This window comes from Desmodus rotundus, chromosome 6 (assembly GCF_022682495.2).
Source record: "Desmodus rotundus isolate HL8 chromosome 6, HLdesRot8A.1, whole genome shotgun sequence".
NCBI lineage: Eukaryota > Metazoa > Chordata > Mammalia > Chiroptera > Phyllostomidae > Desmodus > Desmodus rotundus.
Genome location: NC_071392.1, coordinates 157,659,179 through 157,676,481, shown reverse-complemented (window position 1 = coordinate 157,676,481; position 17,303 = coordinate 157,659,179). Strand labels below are relative to the sequence as shown.

General features: G+C 62.7%; 1 protein-coding gene across 7 annotated transcripts in view; it reads right to left on the bottom strand.

Annotated features, from left to right (window-relative positions):
* The window catches only part of TNRC18 (trinucleotide repeat containing 18), a 75,375-nt gene that overhangs the window by 37,708 nt on the left and 20,364 nt on the right, over positions 1-17,303 (bottom strand). For 5 of the 7 annotated variants that reach the window (XM_053925954.1, XM_053925959.1, XM_053925955.1 and 2 more), the window contains 9 exons: positions 16,245-16,400; positions 13,900-14,100; positions 11,746-13,458; positions 7,353-7,455; positions 6,848-7,053; positions 6,401-6,547; positions 5,753-5,943; positions 4,062-4,494; positions 1,925-2,923 (listed from right to left, as the gene is read on the bottom strand). In XM_053925954.1, coding sequence (XP_053781929.1) covers positions 1,925-2,923; positions 4,062-4,494; positions 5,753-5,943; positions 6,401-6,547; positions 6,848-7,053; positions 7,353-7,455; positions 11,746-13,458; positions 13,900-14,100; positions 16,245-16,400 — 4,149 coding nt within the window. The remainder of the gene's footprint in view (positions 1-1,924; positions 2,924-4,061; positions 4,495-5,752; positions 5,944-6,400; positions 6,548-6,847; positions 7,054-7,352; positions 7,456-11,745; positions 13,459-13,899; positions 14,101-16,244; positions 16,401-17,303) is intronic. The other 2 variants (XM_053925957.1, XM_053925958.1) reach the window with 2 other exon arrangements.

The following is a 17,303-nucleotide window of genomic DNA, read 5'->3' as shown; positions in this document are numbered from 1 at the left end:
CCACACACGGCCGTAGGGGCCAGAGGTCTCCCGTCCCAGCTTCCGGGAGCCACGGGCCACAACCACGACAAAGCCTTGAAAACGTGGCCTTGCTCCGACCCAGCCACGCTAGCCCTCGGAGCACGCCGGCCGAGGCGCGGGCGAAGATTTTTCTTCAAGGGAAAACATCACCCTACTTACAACAGCAGAAAAGAAAAAAGGAAAAAAAAGGCAAAAGGAAAAAGCCTGACAATCCAGGACTCGGCCATGGAAGTCCCCAGCCAGAAAGCTGGGCAGTCCCTTAAAAAAATGTTTTATCATTTTTCTAATACACTTTTTAAGATTTTATTTTTATTTATTTAATTTCAAAGAGAAGGAAAGGGAGGGAGGAAAGAAGGGAGAGAAACATCAGTGTGCAAGAGACACATGATCGGTTGCCTCTCACGCGCCCCCTACCAGGGAACCGGCCCGCGACCCGGGCACGTGCTCTGACCAGGAATCGAACCAGCAACCTTTCCATTCGCAGGCCGGTGCTCAATCCACTGAGTCACACCAGTCAGGGCAAAAAAACATTTTAAGAGATACAAATGTCTTCAACCAAACACGCTGACAACATTTTAAGAAAATCGAAAAACGTGCAGTAAAGAAAACACTACGTGAAAAGGGCAGGTCACAGAGCACTGTTTACACAACGGTCTTAGCTGTAGAGATGTGTGTAGAAACAGTGCCAGAGGAAATGCACCAAACACTGGCAATGCTATTATTAACTCCTCCACAGCTGTCGCCGGGGCCCCTCCTCCCCGCCGTGCTGCCGAGCGTGGAGTGGCAAGGCGGTGTCTGACCCACAGCCCCTCCACACATTTCTTGAAGCACTCCGACTTTTCTATGTGGAGCACCACGGATTTTGTGCCCGACCCCGATTTCACCACCCCTTCTGTGGAGGGCACCCCGCGTCCTCGGAGGCCCACCCCTCCCCTAACACTCAGAACGTGACACCCCAGTAAGAGTGGAGCATGATCAGTCTGGTCCATCCCCTCTCCTGGGCTGCAGGGTTTGCTTTTGCAAAGAGCATAAACCCTCAGAGAGCCAATGAGAATGAACTGTGGCATCTTTTCTAGAGCTACCAGAAGCCCATAGGCTTGGGACAAGTATTGGGGGACAAGTATTTCCTTTCCTTCCCCCCATTAAAAACAGTGGGTCTGCCTTGAACGAAGCCAACAGAAAGAAAAGTGGAGCAAGAGGACAGGGAGGAGGCCCTGGCTGGTGTAGCTCAGTGGATTGAGTGCAAACCTGCAAACCAGAGGACAGAGAGGGACAGGGAGGAGGGTGGGAGGAAAGGAAATGCCTGATGACTGGTCTGAGTGCCTGGATCCAGCCAGACCTGAAACTGTTACCTAGCTGCTGCTGCACTTGGTCCTACAAGCCAATAAATCACCTGCCTTTTCCTAAACCAGTTAAAATGCCTTTCTGTCCCTCACAACCTGAAGAATCCTGCTAATACAAAACTCACCAAGAGAACAAGGAGAAATTTCACCACTAAGCAGCCCCACAGACTGGCCGAACAACACCAATGTCCACAACACTCCACTGAGCACTTGAAGAAAGGTGTCGCGCATGGTTTACCAACATTGTTAGGAAGTTCTATGGACTAAACCATATCCTGAGTGTTCTCAAAAGCTTTAAACGTTATTTAAAAAGTTTTTTAGCCCCGGTGGGTGTGGCTCTGGACTGAGCACCAGCCTGTGAACCAAAGGGTCGCCGGTTCGATTCCCAGTCAGGGCACGTGCCTGGGTCTCAGTCAGGTGTGTGAGAGGCAACCACACGTGGATGTTTCTCTCCCTCCCTCTCTTCCTCCCTCCCTTTCCCTCTAAGAATAATAAATAAAATCTTAAAGAAACTTTTTTTACTACCAATTCACGTGAACCCACCACCCAGTGCAGCTCACCTCCCACCTCCTGGCTCCTCTTCTCCAGCTCCAGCTCCGCGATCTCGCTCAGCAGGGTGATGCCCTGCAGGAAGCTCTGCTCCAGGACCAGGCTCTGCGCGGCCTCCAGTGGCTCTAGGGCCTGGGCTCCGGCGCCCGGGGAGGACAAAGTCCTGGCCTGGGGAAGCTCTGCAGCCGCCGCCAGGGCATTCATGCCGGCCAGCGGGTCCTCCAGGCTGGGCTGGAACTGGTCGGAACCCTCCTCCTCCAGGAAGCAGGCACTGCTGGGCGTGGGCACGGCCTCCTGGGCCTCCAGGCTCAGGCACTGCCCTTCCCCAGCTGACACATTGCAGTCTCCCAACTCCAGGCTGGGCCGGGGCTCACTCGTGGTCCCCTGGCCCAGGGCCTCCTCCGGCGCCGCCTCCGCCATGGCTGCAGCCACAGGCACATCCACAGGTACCTCCACGGGCTCCTCCTTAGCCTCGACCAGCGTTTCCGGGGTCAGCTGCCCCCCAGAGTCTGAGGCAGCTATGCAAGATACCATCCGGCCCGGCGAGTCCACTGGCGCTTCCGCTCTCTCGGCAAAGTCCAGGCACCCGGAGGGTTCCGCGTCCCCCTGCCCACCGGCACCCAGCACCGGAACCTCCGGCAGGCCACCTCCGCAGCCACCCGCAGGGCTTGGGGCCACCATGGCTTCCTCGGGGCGCAGTGCCAGCGGGGACTCCAGGGCAGGCAGCTCCGCAGAGCCTTCGTCCATGTCCTCCACCTCCGCCTTCACCTCCCGCTCCACCAACGGCTCTTCGTCTGGGCCCTCCCTCAGCGGCTCTGGGATCTTGGAGGGGGACAAGCGAATGGGCTTGTCTTCGGGCGAGAGCACCAGGCGCTCAGGCCCATCAGCCGGCAGCGGCACATCGGGGGCCAGGCCGTCAGCATCAGCGGCCGCCGTGGGCTGCAACAGGAACGGGTAGGGCCTCCCATAGTGCGGCGGCAGGGCTGGAAACGGGTACCTGGGCGGGATATCTGCCAAGGACACCGAGGGTCAGCGAGGCTCCTCCTCCCACCTCATCTGCCATCCCCGTCCCCCCACCAGCCACCCACCAGCCACCCACCAGCCGGGACAGACCCAGAGCCCCCCTCTCTGCTCTCTGGGGTCTCGTCTACGCAGCATCAGAGGAACCCCGGGGGACAACAGGCCACCATCCTGTCCCCATGGCTCTTCGGACTCACAGGCAGGAGCCACAGTGGGCGTTTTCTCTAGCTCCTCCCACCCAGCACCCAGTGCAAGGCTGGTCCAGGAGCAAATGGCTCCTGAGACCCCGAAAGGTCTCACCTACCCTGTGCAACTCTGGCCTCCTTTCCAAAGAATCGCCTGCCCCACCCCCTTAAAGCAGACTGGGGCACCAAGCTGTTAAAAAATTAACAGCATGCAATGCTGCTTCCCCACTTGCTCCCTCTGAACGCCCACAGGACGGCAGGAGCCCGACTCCCTGTGGTGCTCCAAGGCCCTCCCCCCAGAGCGGGGCAAGTGGCAGGTGCCTCATGAGAATCAGATGGGGCCGGGGGTAAGGGTGGGGCATGGGACACACGCACAGAGCGACCTCCAGGGCCAGGTATGTGCTCAGTGCTGGACATCTGCATGGCATCAAATCTCCCCAGAGAGGGGCAGCTACTTGCCCAAGATCACACAGCATCCTGGCTGCAGAATCTGAATTCACAGTCAAGGGGTCCCCTAGAGAAGCCCACACTCCTAGCCACTGGGGAGGAGGACTCCTCCCTCAGGCCCATGCAGGCCACCTACTGCACGTCCCCACTGCCATGGGCCTGGGGAAGAGCGTGTGGGCAGCACAGGGGGTGGGACAACCCAGAACAGGGGTCCCTGCAGTGCTACTACCAACATGACTCCGAAGCACCTACTACGCGCCAGGCTACATGTCCTGCAGTCTCTCTAGTCAGCGCTCCGCATGAGCCCCTCTTAAGCAGACCTCCAGTCCCACCCACTTCCCTGACGCAGCTACTGTGGAGGAGCCTCTGTGTTTGCCCCAGAGTGCAGAGCAGGGGCTCCCGGCATCAGAGGGGCCGGACGTTTAAACGAAAGCGCCCAGGCGGGGCGAGGTTGCAAGGGCCCTACGCAGCCCCTGGGTCTCAGCCACGCTCCTACCTGAGAACAAGGCCTGGAAGGGGCTGGGGGCTTCCTTCTCCAGCTCCAAGTCCTTCTTCTCCACGACGTTCTCAGGCGCCTCCTCCTTGCGGGTGATGCCAGGTGTGGGCGGTGGGGAGGCGGGAGGTGGGCTGGTGGGATGGGAGCTGGGAGTGGCGGGGTAGGAGTAGGCGGGTGGTGGCTTGGCCACGTCCTCCAGCTTCTGGATGACTTTGGCCTTCAGGGCAGGCACAGGGGAAGCACGGGGAGATGGTGGTGGGCTCACAGCCTTGCCATAGGTGCCCGCAGGGCCAGCGGCCAGGCCAGGGGGCTTCCGAGGTAGCAGCCCAGGGCCTGCGGCAGCCAGGCTGGCCTTGCCCGTGGTCTCCAGGCTCCGCTTGCTGACTTTCTCCTCTATCTCCACCCGGTGTTCCTGGGCCTTCAGCCGCTCCTGCTGGGGAGGGGGCCGGCAGGCGGAATCAGCATGGCAGGACACATCACCCTGTCCCCAAGCATCCCCCAGCTCCCACAGAACCCCAGGCAGGGTCCAGGTACAGACAGGCTGCCCTCCCACCCCCGGCCTGAGGCAGACATTCTGTCACTGCAGGCGTGTAACAAGCACAGCGTTCCTTAGAGAACACCAGCAGGCAGAGCTGGGGGCCCCCGGTCCAGACCCTGGCCTTGCTGAGACCCTCAGAGTTGGAGGGTTGGGGGGACCAGGGAAGAGGTGAGGCCCCGGAGATGAAGAAGCCACCATGCTCCGGGGACCTTCCCGGCACTCTGATGGCTACCAGCACGTGGAACTCACTACCTGACCAGTGCTCCCCTGCCTCTCACACTTGGGTCTCCAAACCCCTCAAGGCAGGCAGGGAGCCTCCTCCTGCCTTCGATGACTTTTGAGGAGCCACGAGAGACAGGGCGCAGCGGCAGCCAGTGCTTGCCGGGGCCGGGCGGCCCACATGCCGGGAGCAGCACTCTGAGCCGCGGCCACACACGAGCGTTCTCGCTCGCTGAACAGTCCTGACAATACGGAGGCAACTCGCACCTTCCTCTTCCAGGGGAGGAGACCTGGAGCCCAGAGAGGCAAAGCCAAAGCCAGGGTGCTACCTGCGGCATGCACCCCGCTGCCGACTCCTCCCGAGTGGCTGCTGCCCGGGGAGGAGGGACAAGGCTGAGCAGAGGGCAAGCGTCCATGCGTTCAAAGAGGCAGAAGGACAGTGGGCTTTGGGGAGCCCGCCAGATGGGGGACGCTTCACATCTCCGATTTTAGGGGACTAGGCGACGTGAACGAAAGAGGCCAACCCTAGCCTCAGAGGGCAGCCCAGGGCCATTACGTAGGCAGCCAGGACAGGATGGGCTCTGGACACAGCAGGAGCCCGCTGGGACCCCTTCACTGCCCCATCCACACCTCCCCCATTCACAAGATCACCTCTCCTGCCTCAGTTTCCCCACTGCTCCCTACACCCCAGCCCTGCCAAGCTCTGTCCACCTCTGGGCCTCGCTCACACAGGGCCCTCTGCCAGGAGAACTACTCCAGCTCTTCAGGTAAATGTCACCTCCTCCAGGAGGCCCTCCCTGACCACCAGGCTCTCTCATCTTTCCTCCCCCACGGTCCAGAACTTTTTGGAGTCTCTGCTCTGTGTGCCCCGCCATCAAGAGGAGAGGACTCTACTGCCCCCACGGCCCCCTAGGGCGGCTTCACCCCAACTCACCACCAGCTGGGCGCTCCTCTGCAGCTCCAGGGCCTGGGCGGCCTGCTGCTGCAGGTACAGGAACTCCTGCTGCCGCAGAAAGTGCTGCTGGGAGAAGAGCTGCAGCTGCTGGGCGTGGTGCAGGGAGCTGCGGCCGGGCGGGTACAGGGCAGGCCAGAGGGGCGGCACAGCGGCCCGCTCCATCAGCTCCGCTGCGGGGGACACAGACAGTGAGCTGCACCCGCCTGACGCCCACTGCCCCGCTGTGCAGATGGGAAAGCTGAGCCAGGGAGGGGACTTCCACACGGGGCCCCGGCCACACCCAACCTGGGATGCCGCCGAGCCTTCCAGCTGGAGCATGCCAACCTGGGGGCTCCCAACTCCTTCCCCCACTCCTCCCTGCAGAGTGGATTTCGAGGAATGGGGGCACCTGGGGGGCCCATGCCCCCCCCCAGGGTGGCCCTGCTTTGGTTCTCCACATGGTTTCAGGGTAGGAGCAGCTTATCACAAGGACCCCTGTGTATTTGTCACACGTGGAAACCACAGGCGGACATCACAAGTCCTCTCTGAGCCCCAGGCTGCCTGCCATCTGTTCTGCTGGGTGGGCCCCCTCCCCCCTTCTCCCTCCCTGCTCCCCCTTCCAGCAAGAGGCCCTCAGCCGCCACTTACCAAAGTGAGGCAGGTGATCACTGGGAATGACCACCAGCTGACCTGACTGGGGGTCCCTGACAAACTGGTAGGCTGATGGCAGGGAGCCCCCCAGGCTGGGTGGGAAAGCGGGTGCCATACCCTGGTGCAGAGAGGGGGGACCCAAGCCTAGAAGAGAAAGACCCAGGCCCGAGTCAGCACCGGGTACCCTAGGCCAGGCCCCTCCCCTGCCCACCCCCCCAGTTCCCCACCTCTAGGGGCCATGCAGGAAGCCAAGGGGGGAGGGCTGGCTGACTGCATCATGGATGCCCAGAGCTGCCCACCACCTGGGCCTCCCTACAAACAGGCTCACAGCAGAGAAACCCACTGGGCTGGTGCCACCCTAACCCCTCCTCACCCAAGGGAGGGGCTGAAGTATGGGGAGCAGAGGAAGCAGGCCCCCAGCTAAAGGAGACATCTCCCACTCACCGTAGGGGTGCCCGGTGAGCCACATGGACGCGCTGCCCGAACGGGGCAGCCAGGGGTGAGTGGCCAGGTGGGCCGCAGGGTCAGCAGACCAGCGACCGGAGCCTGCCAACGCCGGGCCCCCAGTCACCATGAGGTTGGGGTTCAGGCCGTTGGCAGCACAGCTGGCGGGGTGCAGCCGGGCCAGGTCGGCCAGCTCCTTGCTTTCTCTGGATGGAAACAGAGGCATCAACAGTGGCCCTGACAGCCCTGGGGACAGTGCACCGTGACCGGTGGACACCGGGCCACCAGTAGGACAACACTGCACCCAGACCACAGAGCAAGCTCAGAGCCAGAGAAAGACCCCGGAGCCATCCCCAGGAGAGGGGCTGCAGCGCCCAGCAGGGTCCCCACCCAGGCGCCCACTCTCAGCACAGTGAGCCCTGTGGGGCATCAAGCGTCGCCCCAGTCACCCGCCACAGCAGAGGGGCTCCCAGACCCACAGGCCCCGCCGCCCCCAAGCCCTTACCTGAGCAGCTTCTCCTGGTCCCGGTCCAGCCGCGCCCCCAGCAGCCGCTCCTCCCGGTGCCGGGCCCGCTCGTCCCCACAGTCCTCATCGGCCCGGCCGTGCCCTGCAGGAGCCCGGCAGGCAGTAAGCCCCAGAGCACAGCCCCCCAAAACCCCCACGTCTGGACAGCCCCTTTCCCCTGGAAGGCCTGCCCTCGGGAGGCACTGGCACCTCCGAACCCCGCCAGGCATCCTCTGGGCCAGGAAGCGTTGCCCCATCACCACCCAGGAGGCCCTGTGTACCTCGCACAGGCAGCTGGGCCACAGTCAATCAGAAAACCGATCATGTCGTAATCTGACGTGGAGCCACGTGGCGTTCACTAACACTACTCACTACCTTCGTGTGAGCAAGGCACATTCAGGGTGGGGGTGGTACAGGAGACAGGGAGGTCAAGGTGGAGGGAAGCCACAACCCAAAACAGTGGCCGCCGGTCAGAAGACAGCCAGACCCAGGTCACAGGCAATCAGCTGCCACACCGAGGTCCCCACACAGTTCTGTCTGTTGTAGACACGTGGCTAATCTTTCAAAAACCGAAACAGAAAAATAAAACCAGAGAACACTATCCACATGGGGTGAGTGGGAGCTGCCACCTGGCTCGTCCGTCCCTGCTCCAGTGTCCAGCTGGTGACGCCCCCCACCCGGGGCTGGTTCCCTTCACCTTCGGAGCTCCCTGTCCCCCAAAAAGCACAGAAGGTAGGTCTCCGGGTCCAGCCTGGCACATGCAAGTAGGGAGGGGCAGAGGGGGCAGGGGTCCAAAGGTCCCCTTCTGCCAGCCCTGGCCCCCTCTACACAGTGACCCAGAAACCAGTGGGAGGCGGCAGCCCTGGCCACACAGCAGGGGACTGAGACTGGTCATCTTAAAGGACAAATCTCCCGTGGAGGCTAAAGTACTTGTCGCAGAGTCGGCCTCCTGGGGCTGGTGTCCTCCCACCCACCCGGGCTGCTGTGGGGGGCAGGCAGGCACTAGCCCAGGACCCAGGACCCCACCCACAGTGCACACCCGCCCATCCTCAGGATCCCACAAACCTCTAGCAGCCTTGGCCCCCAGACCCAGGCATCTCGGGGGGTGCGCACAGGGAGGAAGCGGCCAGAGCCCCAGGCACCGCTGTGCTGGAGACAAGCTCCCCATCTCCACCGGCAGCCCCTGACCCCCCAGGGCAGGAATCCCCTCTGCAATGCTGCCATTGGGTGTCTCCCCACCATTTCTCCCTTCCTGCAGTCCCAAACCTGGACGTCACGAAGACCAGGACCCCCAGGAGAGGCTTCCAGAAAGTGGGGACCCGCCCACTCTAAACCAAGGGAGGAGCCAGGACAGGACACTGCAACTTGCCGGACAGACCACGCAAGGGGACAGGCCGGACAGGCAGACAGCCTAGCCCTGGGGAGAAGGCGTGTCCCTAGAGGCAGCTGGCCGCCTGGGAGGCTGGCCGGAATGTTCTGGAAGTTCTGGGAAGTTCCCGGCCCGAGGCAACGGGGGAAAGCAGAGCAAGTTTAAGCAGAGGAAAGCAGGAGCGAGAGCAGGCAAGGCAGACTTCTGTTCCGTTTCCCTGACCTCCTGACTGGCCCTGGTGGGACACGGAGGCACATCCCTGGCCGCCTGCTAACTCATTCCGCACGCAGGCCACAGTCAGCAAAGGCACTGAGCGGACACTCCGTCTCGAAGTGAAGTCACCATGTTGTCCCCAGCACAAGGCGGGCGGGCGAGGAAGCAAAGGGAACAGGCCGACGGTGAGAGGGCAATGCCGCCCAGTCGGGGTGCTAACCAGCTGGGGCGCCCCGGCTTCCAACATCATTGTGGTCCGCGCACCCCCTCTGTGAAGCGGAGTGGATGCGATGCCAGCTTCTCCACAGAGATAGCGTCCTGATGGGGTCACAGTGGTGACCCAATAGGGCGGCCAGCACACAGGGCGGACTGTGCTCATCTGCGGGCACGGGGCGCTGTTGTCTGGGCCTCCGGGTGCCAATCACACCAGCCCTGTGAGCCCACCTGGGGTCCAAGGCCCCCTAGGCCAGACCGGACCCTGGGTGAGCACTCAGGGGCTTTCCTCCAGAAGGGTCTCGGGCACACAGGCATGGTCAGCCCTTTAAGATCCTAACCCTTTGAAGGTACACAGAAAAAAAGACCCATTTATGAAGCACCTACTATGAGCCCGTCTGCCCGCCTGGCATCAAGGAAAGAGGCAGCCCTCACGACTGCCACACGGTAAACGTGAAACACGGGGCCCAGGGGGCTGGGGTACCGCGACGCCTCCCCTCCCTCAGAGGCCCAGACTGGGGAGGAACCACCACTGTGTCCGCAAGTTTGGTAGAAGAAGAGGAAAGACACCGCCGACCGTCAGCGGCGGCAGAAAAGAGGCAGCTTCAGACTAACCTCTGAAGGTCTCACCCCAAGCCTGGGATACCTGCTCTGTCCCCCACACTCTCGCACAGACTCCCGTCACACACACTTGTGTGCACATTCTCACACACACACGCACGCGTTCACACACTCGAGTCCCCACACCCACAGGCCCCTTGGGCACGGACAAACACTCTAGGCTCCAGGATACATTCTGGGGACTGTGAACCCCAAAAGGGGTGCCACACCAGAGCATTCTTTAAGGTAAAGGACCCAAAAAGGTCCTCCTCCCAGAAACGTCCCCAGCCCTGAACCTCTGACCAGAGTGGGAGGGCATGACCACCACTGAGCTGTGGGCTGCGCCCACTTCTTCAATCCCAGACTAGGGCAGGGCCTGGGATACAGCCCCTCAGGGCCAAAGGAGAGGGCTCCCCGGGCTGGAGGAACAGGGGCTTCCCACAAAACCATGGGCTCCGCCAGGCCTGCTGTGAACACTCCCTAAGACAGCTTGCGGGGACACATCTAGGCCAGGGCCCATCGGCTGCAGACAGGCGGGGCCAGTGTGAGGCTCAGGGCAGCCGGGGCCTCACAGGGCTCTCGTTGTAGGACAGCAGAGCTGAGACCGTGGGTCCAGGAGGCAGCAGTGACAGTACACAGCGGTGGCCACTCACCGTGGACCGAGGATGAGCCCTGGTGTCAGCTAGGGTGGGCACAGGACAGCCAGGACCAGGCAGGGACAGAGACCCAGGAGAGCGCACCTACACGGCCTAGACAGGTCAGGTCTGAGAGTGTGGGGACGGCAGCCACGCGGGTGCCACAGACCAGGGCTGCGGGCCTGGGCCAGTCTGAGCAAGTCCCAGTCCCAACGGAAGTGCCACAAAGAGCAGCTCTTCAAAATCCCAGGAAAGAATTCCAACAGCACAACATGCAAGGGGCCAAAGAGAGCTCTGGAGACCCAGTCACCCAGTTCCAGGAAAACATTCAGCCTCACGAGGAATTAAGAGGAATGCACTGCCCTGACTGGGAGCTCCGTCGGTCAGAGCATCGTCCCCATGCACCAAGGTCGAGGCTCTGATCCCCGTCAGGGGCGTACAAGAACCAACCAATGAGTGCACGAATGAATGGAACAACCAATCAGTGTTCCTCTCCCCCTCTCACGTCAAAACATCAAAAAGTAAAAACAAAAAGTAAACGCACCATGCATCTCTACCAACCTTAACAAGTTTTCCAATGACATTAAAACGCAGACAGACACATAACACCCTAAGAAGTCACTAAGGTCCCAACTTCGGGGCCCACAGAAGTGCCAGGGTCCACGCTTCCATCTGTCACACTCAGTCACCCGTTCGCTCATTCATCAAACACCCACCACGCACCAGGCCCCACGCTAGGTATTGGGGACACTGACCTCATCAAGGCATGGTCCCCTCCCTCAAGGACTTCCAATGGAAGGCTTCAAACTAGCCTCTTCCTAGGAGCCTCTCCTTACAAGCTGGCTCCAGATACCCCGAAGGCAGACGCGCAGAAATACTTGATGCAACGTGCCGAACGCAATGAACGTCAGAGAAGGAGCAACCAACGCGGCCACGAGGGGCAGGGCCGGCCGAGCTACGGTGCACACCTGCCTGGAGGAGCACTAAAGGCCGGTTAAAAAAACGGCAGTCGGTACCGGTGAGCAGACACCGCACACTGTAGCCCGGGAGAAAGGCTGTGCCCGTGGGCCCGCGGGCGCCAGGATTGCTGCAGGTGGAAGGCAGCAAATCGCGCGGGGAAACGAGCCCTGGGAAAAGACCTCAAGTGTTCGGGGCGTTGAAAAACGTAATGGTCCTTTTTCCTCTTTCTCCTTCTGCATCTTACACGTGTTTCCATGTGCCCGACGGAAAAAGCAATAAACTTCAAACAGCAGCTGCAGCCCCAAGGGGACAGGAAGCGAAGGGCACCAGGGAGGCAGGGAAAAGGAGAGGATAAGAGGAGGCGGGGAAAGCAAAGATGGGAGGGGTGTGATGCAGGACTCACCTTTGACGTTGCTCAGTGACAGGGAGCGCTCCTGGTCTGCCAGCCCAGTCCCCAGCCGGCCACTGCCACCACTGTCCTTCTGCCGGGCCACAGCCACGGCAATGCCCACCGGCGGGTGTCGCACCTCTGCCTCACCCTGGGCCCCGGAGCCCTCCCGACCAAAGGCTTTGGCGCTCTCAGGCCTCTCTGGGTCCCGCTTCAGCTGCCGGCCCCCAGCAGGGGCAGGGCCTGCAGGGTGTGGGAGGCGGGCCTGGGCACGAGGGGCTCCTGTAGCTGCAGGGGCAGGCTCAGGTTTCATGGTGCCCAGGCCTCCAAATGGGCTCTTCTTGCCACAGCCGCCGGGGCGCACAGGCCCAGCCTCTCGAGCAAAGCTGCCACTGTACTTGATGAGGCTCTGCATGGCGGAGCCCTCTCCAGGCCCATGGGCCGAGGCGTGCAGGTCGGTGCTGGGCCTGGCACAGGTAGCCGCGGCGCGGGGCAGAGTGCCCCCAGGGTCCAGGTAGGCCTTCTTGGAGGCAGTGGCTTCCTCCTCTGCACGGCTGGCGTGGTGGTGCTGCGCAGCCAGCACAGCCATCTGCGTGGTGGCGAAGTTGCCGAGTTCGAAAGGTTTCCACTTGTGCTCAGGACCCGCGGGCGGTGGTGGCCTCGCGGGCTCCAGGCCGAAGAGCTTGGCAGCCTGCTGGGAGGCGGCGGAGGGCCCGCGGGGATTGCGCTCACAGGGACGCGGCTCCGCCTCGGGCTTGAGCAGCTCCTTGGCGGGGAGGTAGGCCCGGGGGTCCGGGGAGGCGCGCGCAGCCCGTGTCGGTGGGGCCTCGGAAGGTGGAGGCCGCTTGAGCGAGCGGATTACCGAGCTTTTCTCGCGGAGCCCCTCCGGCCTGTCCAAGGGCGGCCGAGGGGACCCGGGCGGTGCCTGTAGGACACAGGGCCTGGCCGCCTCACGCTCCCGGGCTCGGGCGTCGCGCGCCTGCGATGCGATCTGGATGGGCCCCGGCCGCTCATCGAAGGCCTCCACGGAAGGCACGAAGGTGGGCGCCACCACGCGGTGCTCGCGGCCCGGCTCACGCGCAGCCGCTGCGGGGAAGATGGTGTAGACGCCGGCGGGACCCGGCTGCGAAGCGAATGTACCGGTGGTGCCGGCGGGGGGCGCAGGCGGGCCCTTGCCAGGGGGCAAAGGCGGCAGCGGGGAGGGGCAGGGGCACGGTCCGGGCAGCAAGGCCTCTGCGCGCCGCAGCCGTGAGCTGTCGTCCTGACGAGTCCCGTCCTTGGCGCCACGGGCCGCCTCCGCCATCAGCGCGGGGAGCCCCGCGTCTCCCGCACCGTTGCAGAGGCTGTGAGCAGATGGTGGGGGAGGGTTCTTGCCCTTGGAGTCGGCGGTGGTCACGCCTGGTGCTCGAGGCAGCCCCGGCTCAGGCAGGAATGGCGACAGGCGCTCTGCGAGGCGCGCGTGCCCGCGGTCCTGGCGGCCCTCCGCCCGCGCCTCCTGAGTCAGGTCCACAACACCACGCGGCCCAGCGGCCTCCTCCCGGGTCCGCGGGTCCTTCTTGCTGAACAGCGGGGGCGGCTCCCCGCCGCGGCCCGCCCGCTCCTTGGCTGGGCCTTCCCGAGAGGAGCCTTTGGCGGGGGCTCCGGAGGAGTGGCCACCTGGAGTCCTGGAGGAGGGTGCCTGCGAGTGCAGGGCGCCCGGAGCCCCTGGGGCGGGCAGGTAGAAGCCGTCTGTGGAGAAGTAAATGCCCAGGGGTCAGAGGGCACCCCCTCTGCCCCACCAAGACTGGAGGCAGCTGGCCCCTAAGGGGGCCCAAGGGGTGCCCCCCTTCCACCCCAGGCTAAGGAGGGCCCTGCACAGCGCAGCCCCACAGAGGGCAGGCTCTGGAAATGGGTGGAAACCGGCTTAAATCTCGCCTGGCCTCCAACTAACCTTTCTTGGCCTCGGTTTCCCCATCTGTGAAAGGGGAAAGCCAGTGTCGTTTTAAGGGCAGCCCAGAGTGCTTAGGCAGCAGCCTGGCAGAGCACGACCAGAAAGCTCCAGAAGGCTGAGGGGCTGCCCAAGAGCCTGTAGGGGCTCTTAGGGGACAAGTGCTCCCTGGGGGGGGTCCCAGAAAAACCCTCCAACCCCCAACACCCGCTGCCCCCATCTCTCCACTCCTGCCTCCTGACCTTTCTGGGTATCGAAAATGCTGGGCTGACCCAGCTGGCTGAGGAGGGGGCTCCCGCTGCTGGGGGGCTCCAGGTGGTTCAGGTGGAGGTAGGATGGGTACAGCCCACTGGGCAGGTGGGAGAAGCCTGGAAGAGAAGAGCAGAGCTGGGCCGGACCGCCCGGCGCCTCCCACAAGGAGCTTCCTTCTGGTCTCCCCCTTCCTTGGAAATAAAAGAAGCCCGAGGTTTAACACCAGGCTCCAGGGGTGAGGCTGGCCCCTGGAGCTGGAGGCTTGTCCCCAACCCAGCGACCTCAGGCCTCCCTCCCTCCCTCCCGTGGCAGGCAGCCCGTGGGCTCTGAAATCCACCAGGAAGAGGATCAGAATGGATCCCGACAGGACAAGGTGATGAGGGTGGCAGCCGTGCCCACCGCTCTGCCTTCATTCTTCTCATTTAAAGCTCAAAACACAAAAAAGGGCCCTGGCTGGTATGCCAAAAGGCCACCAGCTCAGTTCCCAGTCAGGGCACGTGCCTGGGTTGCGGGCCAGGTCCCCAGCTGGGGACGCATGAGAGGCAAGGCAACCAATCAATGTATCTCTGGCACATCAATGTTTCTCTCCTTCTCTTTCAACACCCCCTTCCCCTCTCTCTAAAAATAAATAAATAAAATCTTTTTTTAAAAAAAGACAAAAAGGAAAGTAGTACTCTTATACCCCAACCCCTTTTATAGAGGGGAGAACTGAGGCTTGGAGAGGACCAGTCACCAAGGTCACACGGCAGAGGAGCCTGGTTTCCAACAAAGGTCACCGCGACTCCTAATCTCAACCCAGCACAGACCTGGTCCCTTCCCTGCTGTGGGACCCATCTATGAACCTCAGCTCACCCAGCACCTCTGGCTCCCAGGACAGAATCCTCCTCCCCAGGGTGCTCCCAGCCTCCCGCCAGGCCCTACCAGTGATTCCCAGACTCAGAGCCTTTCGGGACAGAGAAAACAGGAAAGGGAGAAGGCTTCTCACAGAGAGAGAAGTGCCGCCTGGCCTGGGAGGACCCACGGGTGGCAGGGAGGCGGGGCTCAGAGCTGCTCAGCAGCGCCCGGCCGGCCAGGCAGGGGAGCACTCGGCCTGGGCCGTGGGTCCTCTAGGACCACAGGCCCCCTGGACATCCCTGAGGGACTGGGGTCCCCCGTGCCGGGGGAGCAGGGTTGTCCCTGGCCACACTGAGCCCCCAGGACCACCCCCCCCACATCATCACCTGATACTGACACTAGCAACAATCACTGAATAACCAAGACCACCGACACACGTTATTGCGTTTAATCACTGAACCAGCGATCCTACGCAGCTATCGGGCCCCCCTGCGTTCTCATCTGTAAAGTGGGCTTGTCCTGAGGCTGAAGTGAGTTCAAGCACGGAGCGCCTGGGACCTGGTGAGCACCCTTGGTTTGCTATCACTATTATCATCACTGGTACTTGTTGGCAAAAAAAAGTGGGGGTGTCAGGGAAGGCTGGTGGCACCCAGGCACCCAGAGGCAGCAGCCCCTACTCCTCCGGCCCCCCCAGCCCCTCCCTGGGGGCTAAAGTGGGATCAGATGGGACCCCCGCCTGGAAGGACTGCCCACCATTCCAGGCTCTGAGCCAGGCACCACTCCCTGTGCAGGGCACACCCGATGGAGACTGAGCAGAGGAAATGGGGAGGCTGGGCTCAGCCTGCAGTGGGAGCTCCCAGGGCCCTGTCTGCCAGGACCAGGAGCAGCACAGGACACCTAGGAGGCAGGAGGAGGGCAGCTTGCACCCAGCACCCAAAGCAGGGGAGGGGCGCAGCCTCCCCCAGACCATCCCTTCACCGACGGGGGTGGGGGGAAACGAAGGTGTGGGTGTGCTCAGGGCCAGCAGGACACCGCATCTGGTGTCCTGTGACACCAGGAGCCGGGCAGCCCCTGGTCCTCTGCTCCCACAAGTACCATCAATCACCAAGTGGACCGCACCGGGGGACGGGCCAGTGGAGCAAACTTGGCCCTCCCTCAGAGCGAACTCTGGCAGCCCAAAGGCTGCTTTGCAAGTAAACACACAGACAAATCTGCCCTCACAGCTAAGAGGCGATGGGGGCGGGTGCAAGCTGAGCCCCAAAGGGTTGAACAGGAGACAGCCAGTGGGGTGGGTGAGGGGAGGCAAGCAGGGAGACGCCTCGTGCAAAGGCCCTGAGACAGTGACAGGAGGAAGAACAGCAGGGACGCCCCGCGACATGGCTGAGCCACAGTGGGGAGGGGTGACCGTGGAAGTGGAGGGAGTGGGACAACGCCAGAAGTGCTGGGGACAGCAGCCCAGCAGCCCCTGCCCGCCCACCCCCCCACCTGACACGCCCCTTACCTTCATGGGCATGGGTGGCCCACAGCTGCACCATGGGCAGGTTGCTGGGGGTGGGGGAGCGGAAGGAGAGATCAGAGGGCAGGGGCACCGGGCTCCCATGGGACGAGGCCGAGGGCCCCATCCCGCTGGCCACAAAGCTGCCCAAGAAGGCCTCGCCTGCAGAGAGAAGGGGGGCTGTCAGGCAGCCACCAGGCCACGCCGCCTGGCCCACCACCCGTGGATCCCCAACTGCCTGTCTCTCCCCACTTCGAGGAGCAGACACTGACCGCCCCACCCCTGCCTGCCCCTTGACCTCAGGACGACCGGCCTGGGTCAGCCCAAGCAGACCCTCCCCCAAGGACAGTGCCCAGTTCCACCCCAAGAGAGAGTTCCCCCCATCCACAGTAACAGCTGAGGCTGGGGGTGGGGGGGAGGGCAGGGACCTCCCAAGGCCATGGAGTGAGGAGGTGGAGGAGGGTTCGTGGCCTGAACCCTTACTTCTGCTCTGGGCTCCTGGACCAGGGAGGTCTCCCACAAGTCGGAGAATGACCTCTCCGAGGGCCCCACAGTAGTCTGCACAGACTGGACCCCCCAAGTCCTCAGCCGGCCCTATGCACCAATTTAACGAAGGAGCGAACTGAGGCGCAGAGACGGAATGGGGCTGATCCCACGGCCGGTGAGCGGTTGACTCCCTGCATACCCGCAGCAGATCCCAGAACTACGGTGACCTAGCGGATGAACCGCTAGGGGGACCGTCCCTTCAGAGAGCAGAACCCCCCCCCCAGGGTCCCAAGGAATGGGGGGGATGCAGTGGCTGCTGCTTAGCAGGTCAGCTGGAACCTGAGGGGAACTGCGCCCCCTGCTCCCACACCACACTGGGCCAGGCCCACACCCAAAGAAACGCCTCCTCCTTCCCGCAGCCCAGGGCGCTGCACCCCAGCCCCAGGGGAGGACCCTGGCAGCCCTCCCGGTGACAGACCAGAGGGAGGGCTCCCTCACCTGGCCTCAGTCTGCTCATCAGGGAAACGGGGATAACGCCTCCCTTGAGAATTGCAGCGAAGGAGGAGGCTCGCACTTAGT